Consider the following 14,654-nt stretch of genomic DNA (forward strand, 5'->3'; position numbering starts at 1 on the left):
GCTGGCTTACTAGAGCCTGACTTCGAAAAGTCGGGATCACCCTCGGAAGGAATGATCCTGGATCAGCGTTAGAAAGCATGATTAGAAAACTGGTTCGACGAAAAAGACCTTTTGCGCAATTTGAAGAAGAATCTTTTGGTGACAATGGTTGATAGAAATAATTTCTTCAAGAATACTAGAAAATTCTACTCAATTTCTATTGATAATACTTCTTGAGGTGAATTACATTCCATGGTCGCCTCAACAACTTCCATAAACATCCTTGAGCCAATATGTATTTTTGCTCACAGTCTTTGTTACCACATATGGTCCTTCGCATTTTGTAGAGAGCTTTCTATAGTTTCTCAAGTCTGATGCTGATTTTTTCCTTAAGACCAAATCTCCAACTTTAAAAGACTTAGGTCTGACACAAGCATTATAGTATGCCGATGTTCTCCTCTGGTACTCTATATTTTGATACAGAGCCCTTTCCCTAACTTCATCCAAAAATTCTAGATTTACCCTCAATCCTTCTTCGTTAGTTACTGGATCAAACCCCTCTGATCTGTCTGACCCAACCATTACCTCCATTGGAGCCAATGCCTCGGATCCATATGCCAACTTAAAAGGTGTTTCTCCTGTTGGTGTTCTGATTGTAGTTCTATATGCCCATAACACATGAGGTAACTCATCAACCCATAGGCTGTTTGCTTCATCCAGTCTTCTTTTAATTCCTTGTAAGAGAGTTTTGTTAGTTACCTCGATCTGACCATTGCATTGAGGATATGCCACAGAAGAGTTTTTACGTTCGATATGGTAATCTGCATTGAATTCCTTGAACCTTTCGCTGTCAAACTGAGTTCTGTGATCTGTCAATAAGACTTTTGGCAGACCATATCTGAAGATGATCTTATTTCTAAAAAACTTCTCAATTTGATTTGTTGTGGTTGTGGCTAAGGCTTTTGCCTCCACCCATTTTGTAAAATAATCAATTGCAGCTACCACAAATTTTCTTCCTCCAGACGCAACAGGAAATGGACCAAGTAAATCCATTCCCCACATTGCAAATGGAATGGGATTGAGAATTGATGTTAGCTATTCTGCTGGTTGGTTCTGGATTGGAGCATGAATTTGGCACTGATGGCATCTCCTTACATAGTCAATTGCTTCAGCTTGCATTCACGGCCAATAGAATCCTTCCTCAGAATTTTATAGGCCAAAGCTTTCCCACCTAGATGACTTCCAAAGATCCCTTCATGGACCTCCGCCAGAGCATATTGTGCATCAGATGGTCCCAAACATTTCAAAAGTGTCCCAGAAATTGTTCTTTTATATAACAATCCATTCTTTAGAATAAACTTTGCAGCTCTTCTTTTCAAAGTTCTGGCCTTTTCTCTATCTTCAGGGAGAATATCCTCTTTAAGATACTGTATAATAGGATCCATCCAAGACACTTCTGTATCAATTTCCATTATCTCTAGCTTTGAATATGCTGGAATATCCAGCTCCTCAATATATACAGCCTGTGGTAAAGAAGTAAATTTTCCGGATGCTAACTTCGCAAGAGAATTTGCCATTGTGTTTTGATTTCTGGATATTCTCATAATTGAGAATTGTGAAAACCATCTTTTACATTCTAACACCTTCTTAAGATAATTGATCATTCGATCATCTTTCGCTTCATATACTCCTATGACTTGACTGACCACCAGCTCAGATCCACTTTTCACTTCAATGTTTTGCACACATAGGGATTTGGTCAATCGTAATCTCGCAATGAGAGCTTCATATTTTGCTTCATTATTTGAAGCGTGGAAGTTAAATCGAAGAGCTATTTGAATTACAAATCCGAACGGACTTTGTAAAATCACGCCTGCTCCTGATCCCTGAGAATGACTTGATCCGTCCACATGAAGAATCCACCCAATAGATATTTCTCTAGAATCTTTATGCTCCTCTGGTGATGAAATACTTTCAGCAATAAAATCAGCCAAGACTTGTGCCTTTATCGCAGTTCTAGGTTTATAGTCTATATCATGTTCTGTCAATTCTACTGCAAATGATACCATTCTCCCAAGATCAGGCTTATGTAATATTTTTTTTTAAAGGCCAGTTAGTAAGAACAATAATTGGATGAGCCTGAAAATAAGGCTGAGCTTTCTGGCCGCTATTATAAATGTGAAGGCCTGCTTTTCAATTTCTGGATATCTGACTCTACATCTAACAATGTTTGACTTACAAAGTAGATAGGATTTTAGACAGTACCTTCTTCCCAGATTAATAGTGCACTCACTGCCGCTTTCGAAGAAGATAAATATATCTGCAAGACTTCCCCTGGCTTCGGTCGAGATAGAACTAGCGGACTGGTCAGCCTTCTTTTTAATTTTTCAAACGAACTTTGACAGTCCTCTAACCATCTGAATTTTGTTAAGTGCATTTAAAATTTTCAACACCTTGAAGAATGGTGCACACTTATCCCCTGATTTGGATATGAATTTGCTCAATGCTGCAACTCTTCCTGTTAAACTCTGGATCTCCTTCATATTGCTAGGTGCCGACATATCTAGAATGGCCTTGATTGTTTTTGTATTTGCCTCAATACCCCTTTGTGTAACCATATAACCCAGGAACTAACTAGATGATACTCCAAATGCACATTTCTCAGAGTTAAGTCTCATTTCATTTCTTCTGAGTACATCAAAGCATTCCTTTAGATTAGTGAGACGATCAGATCTGAATTGGCTTTTTACGAGAAGATCATCAACATAAACCTCCATATTCCTTCCGATTTGATCAGCAAACAGCTTATTCATTGCCCTTTGATATGTTGCTCCAGCATTTTTTAATCTGAAAGGCATAACCTTATAACAATAGCTTTCTCGATTCGTCATAAATGCCATGTGAGGTTGGTCCTCCTTCTTCATAAGAATTTGGTTATAACCAGAATAGGCATCCATAAAACTTAACATTTGCCGACCTGATGTGGCATCAATCAACTGATCAATTCATGGCAGAGGATAACAATCTTTAGGACAAGCCTTGTTCAAATCAATATAATCCACACACATTCTCCACTTGCCATTATGCTTCTTCACCATTACGACATTAGCCAGCCATTTGGGACATTCAATCTGCTCAATAAATTTTGACTTTCTGAGTTTTTCCACTTCAATCTTGATCGCATCATGTTTTTCTGATGAGAAATTCCTTCGTCTTTGTTTTACTGGTTTAGCTGTGTTGTCTATCCGAGACAAGTGTTCTGCTACCTCCCTGCTCAAACTTGGCATGTTTTGTGCTGACCAGGCAAATACATCTGCATTCAGTCGAAGAAATTCTTTCAACAGGTCCTTGTCTTGATTGGTCTGATTAGCCCCAATCATGGTTCCCCTGTCTGGATTATCGAGATCAAAAGAAATTTTTTCTAGCTTCTCCACTGGTTTTCCTCTCTGAATTTTTTCTTCATCCCTATTATCCTTAACCTCAACAGTAAGGGCAATAGCTTTACCTTGTGATTTAGAATCTTTCAAGAAAGTTGTATAGCTTTGCCTTGAGGTTCTCTGATCAGATTTGCATTCTCCAATGCCTCCTTCAGTTGGGAATTTCACTTTTAAATGCCTTGTTGAAACCATAGCTCCAGTAGAATTCAGAGTTGGCCTTCCCAGAATTATATTGTAAGCTGACAGATTCTTTATCAACAAAAATTTAGTAACCGTTGTTACTGTTTGTGGATGTGTTCCCAATGTAATTGTTAACTCCATAGTTCCTTCTACCGAAGTAGATTCTCCAGAAAATCCAAATAATCTTGTTCCACAAAGTTTTATCTTTGACAGTATCCATCTTCAATAGTTGAAAGGCTTTGTATGACATAATGTCTACAGAAAACCCCGTGTCAATCAGAACCCTGTGAATATCTCTATTTGCCACCTCAATGACTATAACGATGGCATCATCATGTGGCTCTTGAATTCCATCCATCTCCTCCTCTGTGAAAACTATTTTAATCATCTTCTTAATTCTTTTAGGAATAACATGAGATTCGACAGCATTGACATACCTGGCATGAGCCTTAGATTTTGAAATTGAGTTCAAATCTAAACTCCCCAAGATGGTCATGACAGGTGACTGCTTTTGCTGAACTCGCTGGTTTTCCTGATGTTTAGCATTTCCATTTGGAGAACTAGATTGAAAATCTCTCTTTGCCTGGTCCTCCCTCACTAGTGTCTGGTCATCCCATCTTCTCGGCTGATCAGCAACATTTCTCCGGTGACCTCCATTTCTCCTTTGAACTTAATGATCCAGCCTCCCTTGATTGATCAATCGCTCAATTTCATTCTTAAGGATTCTGCAATCATCAGTATCATGACCATGATCTCTGTGATATCTGCAAAATCTGTTTGGATTTCACTCATCTGCCTTTGCTATCATCGGTGCTGGCCATTTTACAAATCGTTGATGTTGAATCAGCATCAAAATTTTCGATCTTCTAGTATTAAGAGTATAATTTTCCAGGAATGGTCTCGAAATATCTCTTCTAATTTGACGATCAAGACCATTCCTTAGATAATTTCTATTGTTTCTTCGATCTCTCTGATCAGACCTCATGACTCCATCTTCCCTCTTTTTGCTTCCATCACCATCAGTCTCCTTCCTTGCCTGAAGGATATCTTTCATGTTAGCATATTGATTACACCGGGTAGTCAATTCCACAATGTTTGCCAGTTTGTTCATGATCAGGAATTCTAACAAATGATCGTCTGTCAAACCTCTGAACATAGCATCATAAGCTACTGCTTCATTCAAGTTCTTTATCTGAATTGATTCTTGATTGAATCTTTTCATATAACTTCGAACTGACTCTCCTGACTTCTGGTGAATTGTAGCCAGATTATCCACTGTTTTGCTACTTTTCATACTACTTTGGAATCTTGACAACAATATTTTTGTCAAATCTCTGAAATCTCTAATGGAATCCAGTAATAGACTGAAGAACCAAGTTGTCGCAGGACCTTTCAATGATGACGGGAAGGATCGACACTTTAAAACATCAGAATTACCTGCCAACATCATAACAGAATTGAATTGAGCTAGGTGTTCCATTGGACCTGTGCTTCCATCATACATTGTGAACACCAGAAGCTTAAAATTATGTGGCAATGGTGTTGACATGATATCTTTAGAAAATGGATTTTGATTCATCACTTCTTCCACTTTTTCTCCACTGTCTTTGTTTGTCAATCGTTGAATTTGATCATCCAAGATGCGAAATCTTTTCCTGATTTCAGATCCATGAACTTCAAATCTTGTTACTTTCGATCTCCTTGCTTCTCTCTTATTTCTCCAACCTCCAAGAGTTTTACTCTTTTTACTTTGAACGTGGCTTAATCAATCATCCTTATATGATCATTGATCTTCTGATTCCAGAGGAATGTAATTTGGATCTGCACTTCTCCTGATCCCTCCCTGAGAATTGATTTCCTTTGGCTTTCTCTTGATCTCTGGATCTGAGGATTCGGTACAGAAATCGCCTAAGCTCAAGAAAGAGTTTGAGATCTTCTAGTTGGTGAGATCAGAACTCTTCTTTCTGGTTGAATTCCAACTTGCTTGATGAATGACCTAATCAAATTTTGCGTTTCAAGTATTTGATATTGCATACTTTCAAATCTTTTAGTGATTTGATTCAGATTCAATTCCAAATGAGAAGCAACCAGCGTGTCTGCGACTTGTTTCTCTTGTCTTTCAAATATCTCAGCAAGATGAGGTGAGCGATCTTCCGTCATTCTTTGTTTTTGTCGAGTCTGCATTGTTGGAACCGTTTCTCTTGTTCTTCTTCTCGGATTTACTCTCCTCGGCTCCCTCTGACTTGCTTATGCCATTTCAACTGGTAATATCTCCTCTCGCTCAGGTGATTGAGCCATGACCTTTGTTCTGAACTTGTTTAAGCTGATATTCCCACAGACGGTGCCAAAATGTTGGTGCTAAATTTGCCAATAGCTTTCAACCACAATCTTCACACCAAGCTTTTCAAATCTTGATCGATCTGATTCGTTTTGTTCCTCTGCTAGTCTCTCGCTCACTGGAAAATGAAACACCGGTTAGAAACGGAGCTGATCGTCTTGATCGGTGTCGCGTCTCCTACAGTCTAGTTAGATTTCTGTAGATAGTTCTTCAGAGCTCGAAAGAGCTTCTGTGGTGTTCTAATGGAGTAAAAATCAGAAAAATGAATCCAGTGTCCAATTTGATCTGAGAGACTTACCTTTGACGAGTCCTTTGCTTCCTTTTTATATAGGTTTTCCCGCTGCCAGTGTTTTCAACCATGACCGTTGGATTGTAGTTCATGACTAGATGGCTATGATTAGCCTTTCTTCGTAGATCTTGAGCAGACCCAAAGATTACTTTATCTAAACAATTGAACCCAATCGTATTATCATTGGACCGGAGTGAACCGACTTGAACCGGGACTGGGATGTTTTAGTCACAACACAAGCCCCCAAGCCTGCTGATCCGATCAAACTCCCCTAGGTCCTTGATCAAAGATGCATACAGTGGTTCCTCTCTTTGGTTAAGGTTTCCCTTTTCCTTTTATTGCTTTGATTATTTCTTTTCTGCAATTTTTTCCTCTAATATCCATTCCCCCGATCGGTGGACTGCAAGCTATGGCAAAGGGTCCAAGGTCAAAGTCATTATAATTATACTCCCCTTCCCTAGAACCAGAGCTAACACTCGGATCACTTCCCTTTAATTTTTATTTATTTATTGTTTGCATTTTTTTTTTTTGCCTTCTATTAATTATGCGTTGGTTATGTTTGCTTTATTTTTCGTCTCAATTCGATTGCATTAGATGTATGGATTAGGACCACTCGTTTAATTTAATTAATTAGTTAAAATCTTCGAATCATTGCACTTTTGCATTACCATTAAGAGATAAAATTCTAAGTGGCATATCTCCTTGAGATCGACCCGTTAGCTACACGATACCGTGCACTTGTGGTTATTTTTATTTCACAAACATTTACCAATCCAACGCAACTTTTTTTTTCACACTTATAACCTTAGAAATTTATTACTCTCTTAAGTTATGCCCTCCTCTGTATTTTAACTTTAGTTTCAATCTAATGGATCAATGTCATAGATTTGGTTCCTCCTCAAATCATAAACCCAATTTTGAGTTTTAACTTGATCAATTATGAAGCTAAAGATTTTGTGAAGTGCTTAATCAAAGCAACAAAGAAAAACTGATCTTGCTCGGCTCTCTAGCTCTCGCTCATTGAATCTCAGGTAAGAACAAAATGGTTTTTTTTGTGTGTATTTTTATCAAGATAAACTTTAGGTTATGTGATGCTTTGGGATTGTATTAACCTTCAAAAGGTCTTGTCGGTTTTTTGTTTGTCAAGGAATTCTGCAACAACTTCAGTGTAACAGATCTCCACCATCAGCAAGCCAGTAGTAGCTAAGGTGAAGAGTGAGTTAAATGCTTGTTAACTTTAAGAAGATTCCTAATACTAAATTGCAGTTGTGTTTCAGAAGGTATTGGTGCCTTTTGATAATATAATTTTTCACCTGATTGATTCTTAGCGTGGGCTGAATTGGTTAGAGAAGTGCACTCTAATTACAGTTATGTTCTTTGCAGAGGCCATATATTAATTAGTTATTCTGAACTTTATTAAATTGAAGGTCATGTTTAGTGAAATTGTTTAAGTTCTCACTTGTTGAATGCTTGGGTTCAAGGTAGTTGGAAATGTTCTGCCATATCTCAAGATTCTTTCCTTTTTGTTGGTAAAACTCTATATCTCTATTTGATAATAGAAGGGGAGAGATCCTTACCTGGATTCGCTTTCCAAAATAGAATTACCGCAGTGGAAGTTAATTTGAATCCACGAACTCATCACGGTTTGATTCCACAATCACGAGAAGAGGGAATGTATTCCACAACCCAAATGCTTTGTGGATGGAAGAAAGCGGAGATCAAGAGTAGGGAGAGAATCCACACAGAACCTTCCTTCGTTTTCTTGGATAGAGGGAGTGTGAAAACCCACCTAATCCTAACCTTGCTATTGTACCAAATGTATACATACCTTATGCATTGTTCGATTTATTCTCTGTCGTATGAGTTGCCTAGTTTTGTTTGGTAGACGTTTACCTCAAAGTTGATCTATTCTCTCTACAATTTCTTCTTGTGCCTCCCATTCCCTTTGGTCTTCTATTCCTGTTGTTCTAGAGTGGATCTCCATACACACTCTATAACCTTGTGAGTTCTCCACATGATGATTTCGAAGAGAAATCAAGTGTGATCTTCATGATTTGTTAACTTTTCAAATTGTTTCTGATTTCAAAGCATGTTAGATTTACTCCTTTGTTTTCATCACAAAAGACTTATTGTTATTTGTTTTCTGAAGATTTTGGGAGAAGAAAGTCAAGATAAAAGCGATGTATCTCTATTTCTTTGGAAGCCAAGTACTCTCCCAATTTCGAGGATGAAATTATTTTAAGGGGGGGAGAATGTGAAATCCAACCCAAAACCTAAATTAGACACCCTATTTGTTTTGGATGAAGAAGAACTTGTTTGATGTTTGACCTTGAAGTTGGACCTTGAGTATGGTGTTGATATGTTTAGGAGGTCCTAGGAAGTCAAGTCGGACCTCTCCCTTAGTGTAGATATAAAGGCCCGAAGTGAAGGAAGAAGGCTTGTGGGCCATCTCAGTTGAAGACATGGTGTTCGACTCCGAACCCATGGAGTTAGACAGTGATGCCCCATACTTGAAGACCTTGGTTGATTTAGAAAAGAGACTACACCTTGATGAAGAGAAGATTGGTTGATGACCTTAGAGCTTGGTTAGATATGATTGGAAGCTATTTTTCCATGCTAGGTAAGTTATAATATATGTGATTAAAGTTTCGTTTGATTCCAAGTAGTGGAAGACCCTCAAATCCCTGTTTCCGGCTAAGTTGACAGCCTGGGTCGACTGGGCCAGTCTACCCAGCCAATCAACCCAAGGATACTGAATTCGGGCAGAATCTTCTAAATAGGGTTATATTGCTATATATACCATAAGACTTCGTGTTTTTAGTATCCCTAGCCTCCAAAACACCTAGAGAACGAAGGGAACTAATCTCCAAGCCTCCTTTGGTGTGGAAGAAGATCTACATTCAACTCTCAAGCTTTCTCTCTCTTGTTCTTCAATCACAGGTTAGTAATCTTACTTCTATGTTATTGATTCATTCTTTCCATGATCTTTCTCTTCTCTAATCTGAGATTATGAGGAAGATATTGCATCTCTGCAATCATATCTTCTACAATCTCTTCTCATTCTATATGCTATGATTTCATATTCATTCTCAACATGATTTTCATGATTTCTTCTTTAACTATGATCATGTTCTTATTTTGATTTCTTCTAGCATATTAGATGCATCTCTATGATCATTCTTACTCTTGATTTACTGTGTTCATATACTAGAATGAGATCTCATCATCTCTAGTTCATCTCTTTCATTCATAGCATGTTTTCAATGAAAACCATGTTGTTTTCCAAATTAGAAAGTAAGATTCTAAACTAGAAAGTCATGAATTTTGATCATAGATGGTGTCTAATCCATGCTAGATAGTCTTAGTATGTTTGTGTGACATTCCCTTTCGAATTTCGGATCAATCGGACTTCAAACGAAGAAGTTATGACTGATTTGGTGTTGCTGTCGAACACTATTCTGTGCAGACTGCCTGGGTCGACTGAACCAGTCAACCCAGCCAATCAACCCGCAGTGACAGCAACTCCGTTTTTGATCCATTTCGACTCCAATCTTTTGGAATTGCTTCTTATTACCTATACATGTTTTGTCAAGCTTGTTTAGGTGATTTTGGATCTGTTCTTTGATCTCTTATTTGAAGACTATAAGTTTGGATTATGAGGTGAGTATTCCAACTCACAATATGCCTATTTACATGCCTTTAGGTATTATGACATGAATGCATGATTTAACTACTGTTGTTTGGTTTTCTTTACATCATTATACTTTTGCAACTACAGTAGCTTGTCCACATTGTTAATTTCATATTAGAATTGATTATTGATCTTGAGAATGTGATATGAACTATGATATGGATATGGATGTGAATATGACTTGTATGGAATCATGATGTGATGTGGATGCTTAGGTCGTAGTTGTGGAATGGGGAATGCCCTATTGGCATTTCTGTCTTTGGACATCAGTGGAAGTGGTATGGGACGCTTTCCTATGGTGCCCCTTGACTCTTTCCTTAACTACTGGTTGACATACCTAGGATTGGTCTAGTAGTGTTTGGCTAGGAATATCCCTATTATATCAGACCCAATTCGGAAGGGTATTGAGACTGAACGACCCGTGGTAGCAATGGGGATTCATGGGTGCTCAAGACCGGTAACCAACCCGTGAGGGGACATAAATCACATTGTGGGGGCCATTTATTGGTAGGGTTGCATATGGATAGACTTGGGCTCACGGGCGCTCAAGACCGGTAACCAACCCGTGAGAGGACGTGAGAGCTTCCCGTTTACTATATGTGGATGACCAATAGGGTTGATGAGTCCGTAGTCTAGGACTATGCTGACTCTAGTGTGAAGGATACCGGAAAGGATCGCCAGGGGCAAGGAATGGACGTATCTGGATCTGAGTTGATATGACTAAGTAGAAGACTTGCATTGGGTTAGGCTTTACCTTGACATGCGCCAGTACTTGGACCGAACGGTGATGTGAGAGAGAGGTGACTTAAACCCCAACCAAGGTTGTCCGTAAGGTGTACTGACCCATTGCCAACCGAGGATGAGTGAATTGAGACCTACCCAAAGAAGTATGGTGTTATGACTTAAAGCATGTTTGGCAATAGAGACCAGCATACATACATAGAGTTAGAAGCATATTGCATTTATTGTTTCATATCATTGCATATATGTTTGTTTATGAATGCATGTGAAGATGCTTATTGTGTTTGGATTACTTGCTAAGTTCTTTTGAGCTTACCCTTCGGGGGACTTGTTTTTAGATGACATTGCAGGATCAAAAGAGAACTCGTGCCCCAGCACGGAGAACCTTTCCTTATATGGTTCAACTCCAGAAGTCCTTGGACAAGATAATGAACAGCAAGGCAGCCAACACTCGGATTCGGACTGCATTGATGGCTCCCATTGATGGCAGCCACCATTGTCTTATTCACCAATGGGATTGTGTGCTAGATGCTGATCTGAAGCTTCAAGAGCATGACCCTAAAGTGAAGAAGATGAAGACTGAAGAAGAAGAAGAGCCGACTGAAGATGTTGATTTGATTCTCTTGTTTCTTCTAGACTTTTATTGTATTAGCTTAGAGCTTTACTTAGATTTCGATCTACCTTCCGCATATGTTTGTGGGGTATATTTTCGCTATACTCTACAGTTGTCTTTTGATTGGTATCTTATTGTTCCGCACTCTGATATTCTTTAGTGATCCTTCTGAGATCCTTTCTTGACTTTTATTGATAAATACTGGAATAAAATGATTTGTTCTCACTTTTGATTATGTTATTGTGATAAATGGATATGATCGTTCCTAAACATGATCTTTAGGGTTGTGGATCACACCTCCTGGTATTCCAGATAGGGTACCGGCTGGCGGGATGTGACAGGGAGCCACCTTTTAGGAAAATTCACGTATCCTTAATGTGATCACTCACAAGTTATGCGGTGGTTACCAAAATATATAACCCTATATTTTGTAACATCCCAAAAGGTGAATTTCCAAATTTTCCCTTGGGCATATTATAATTAATAAATAATAAATCCCAACATCTCCCACTTCCACAAGGGCAAGTTTTAATCTCTCTGTCACAGTGTGTCCCAAACACACATGTTTATCCTATATATACACATTCAATCTCTCTATCACAATGTATCCTAGACACACAAGTATATCACAAATATACATATTTTGATCTCACTACTATGTATCCTAAATACATAGACCACTTGTGTCTCAGACACCAACATCCACAAGTCATACTGGCAAATGGGTTGTGCGATCGGTGATATACCTGCACGCGTGAGCCCCAAACTAGAAACCTTCCTAGAAGGCCTGAATGGCACATGACTTAAAGAAACACATCAAATAAGCATTAGTATACCACAGTGTCCTAGGTCTATTCAAACTCACCAAACAAAAAATATATCGATCCCTCTGAGAGATCACCTTCTTGTCCTTAAAATGTTTACTACTGTAACACATACAGTTGGTGCCAGCAAACACTTTTAGGGTACAGTTGAATCAAACATTTCCTTTCGCCCCAAACCATCACTACACTTAGGATTGACTCCTTTCTCGGTAATGCCCCTTTAGGTCGAATCAATCATGACCATAGGTAACACCCCAAAGTAGTCACATCAACCTTTCATTTCATGATGTTGTTGAAAGTCACTAAGAACACTAATGGACCATATGTGTCACATCCACTCAGCCGATACCCCATCGGGCATACCCGGGTATGTGATCCACATTCCCGAAGATCAAGTATCGAGCAACCATGCCTCCCACATACGCGATAACACAATCATGAATGGTAATAATCATGTTTTAAGCATATAATAAAGAATCATGAATAAGATAAAACAGATAATCAGAGTGCAGAATAAAGATGATACCAGTATATATATATATATATATATATATAGAATCCAAAAGGAGCGAGAGAGAGAGAGAGAGAGAGAGAGAGAGAGAGAGAGAGAGAGAGAGAGAGAGAGAGAGAGAGAGAGAGATCAAAAGTCACTTCCTCAACACGGCAATGGAAAGTAGAAAATTTAAGTTAAGTTTACAAAACCAAAATCTAAGGAGTATATCAAGAAAGTTAAGTTACAGATCTGGTCTTAATAAGAATTCCAAATGTAACATTAAACAAATGTTTCTTCGGTCACATAAAACACATCCTCATAACTATAGATATCTAAAGTCCAGTACAGCTGCTCCAACACCAGTGTCGGGCTAATCCTAGTGTGCAACATAGTCCTCTTCGGTACCCTCACAATAATCTTCATAGTAGCCAATACCCTGAGGGTAGTGTGGCTCATCATAGGGTGCTTTGAAGGACGTGTCATCAGACTCTTCAAAACCTGGAGAATAGTCTAACAAAGCAAATGCACAAAAAGGAATGAGTTCAAAGGAACGCAGCAAGGCAGTTAATCCATAATACATAAACCATATGATACAAGTCATAACATGATGCAAATAATATGAGACAGATGATGCAATTATGATTCTAGCTCTACATATGCTAGTCTCTATGGTAGACATGCTTTAAGTCATAGCACCATACTCCTTTGGGTAAGTCTCAAATCACTCTTCCCTCAACCATCCAAGTATCTTGGGTTCTCCGGTGTGAATTGGGTCCTGCATCCATCTCTAACAATTCCATGGCTGGGGTTTAGGTCACCACTCTCTCACATCACCATTGCTATAAGTATTGGCGCATCTTACGGTAAAGCCTAGCCCAATGCAAGTCATCTACTCAGTCATACCATGTCAGATCCAGATACGTCCATTCCTCGCTCCGGGCGATCCTTTCCGGTGTCCTTCATGCTAGAGTCACGGATATTACTCACCGGAGTCATCAATCTCATTGGTTATCCACAAATAGTAGACGGGAAGCTCTCACGTCCCCTCATGGATATGACTCACCGATCTTCAAGCACCCATGAGCCCAAGTCTGACTATTTGCAACCCTACCAACAATGGCCCCTTTCGGGTATCCGTAATATGATCTATGTCCTCTCATGGGTTGGTTACCGGTCTTGAGCGCCCATCAAACCATACTACTACCACGGGTCGTTCGGTCTCAATACCCTTCCGATTCAGGTCTGATATGACAAGGACATCCTAGCCATACATCTAGACAAGTCCTATATAGGTCATCCAATAATTCGGGAAAGCATCGATGGACACCTTCGGAGAACATCCCATACTATTCCCTCCAATGTCCAAGGACAGAAATGTCAGTAGGACATTCCTCAATCCCAAATTATACTTATCCAATCACATTCTCAATTCATCATATCACATATACATGATACATCATCATATTGAAAATCATATCATAATATCGCATAATATGGCAAAGATCAATATGAAGGTCATAAAACCTTAAGAATGGCAGGAGATTGTAGAAGAGATGGTTGCAAGGATGCACCATCTTCTTCTAAATCTCAATCACAAAGGATAAAACATAGTAAGAGTAGATCAATACAACACAAGAGAGACTACTAATCTTTGATTGAGGAACAAGAGATGAAAAGCTTGAAGTCTTGAAACAATTAGAAGGAATAACCAATCATGATGATCACACTTGATTTCTCTTTGAAATTATCATGTGGAGAGTTCACAAGGTTATAGGGTGTATGGAGATCCACTCTAGAACAGCAAGGATAGAAGGATCAGTCATGGGAATGACTTAAGATCACCCTCTTATCAAAGGGAAATAGAAGGCACAATAAGAATTAGAAGGGAGAAAATATCAGCTTCGAGGTAAACTTCTACCAATTGAAACTAGGCAACTCGTACGACAGAGAATAAATCAAACAATGTATATGGTAGGTATGCATTCGGCACCACAACAAGGTTAGGGTTAGGTGGGATTTTACAGAGATGGCCCACAAGCCTTCTTCCTTCATTTCGGGTCTTCGGATCT

General features: G+C 38.8%; 1 protein-coding gene across 1 annotated transcript; it reads right to left on the reverse strand.

Moving 5' to 3' along the window:
- Positions 1-240: 240 nt before the first annotated feature.
- LOC149007434 (uncharacterized) lies at positions 241-1,556 on the reverse strand. The gene is made up of 2 exons (XM_089167060.1): positions 1,408-1,556; positions 241-877 (listed from the first exon to the last, which is right to left on the reverse strand). Exons 1-2 carry the CDS (start codon positions 1,554-1,556, stop codon positions 241-243), a joined length of 786 nt encoding a protein of 261 aa, XP_089023186.1.
- Between the last annotated feature and the right edge of the window lie 13,098 nt (positions 1,557-14,654).

Source organism: Hakea prostrata, chromosome 8, assembly GCF_041222555.1.
Source record: "Hakea prostrata isolate BN-2017 chromosome 8, UWA_Hpros_2, whole genome shotgun sequence".
NCBI lineage: Eukaryota > Viridiplantae > Streptophyta > Magnoliopsida > Proteales > Proteaceae > Hakea > Hakea prostrata.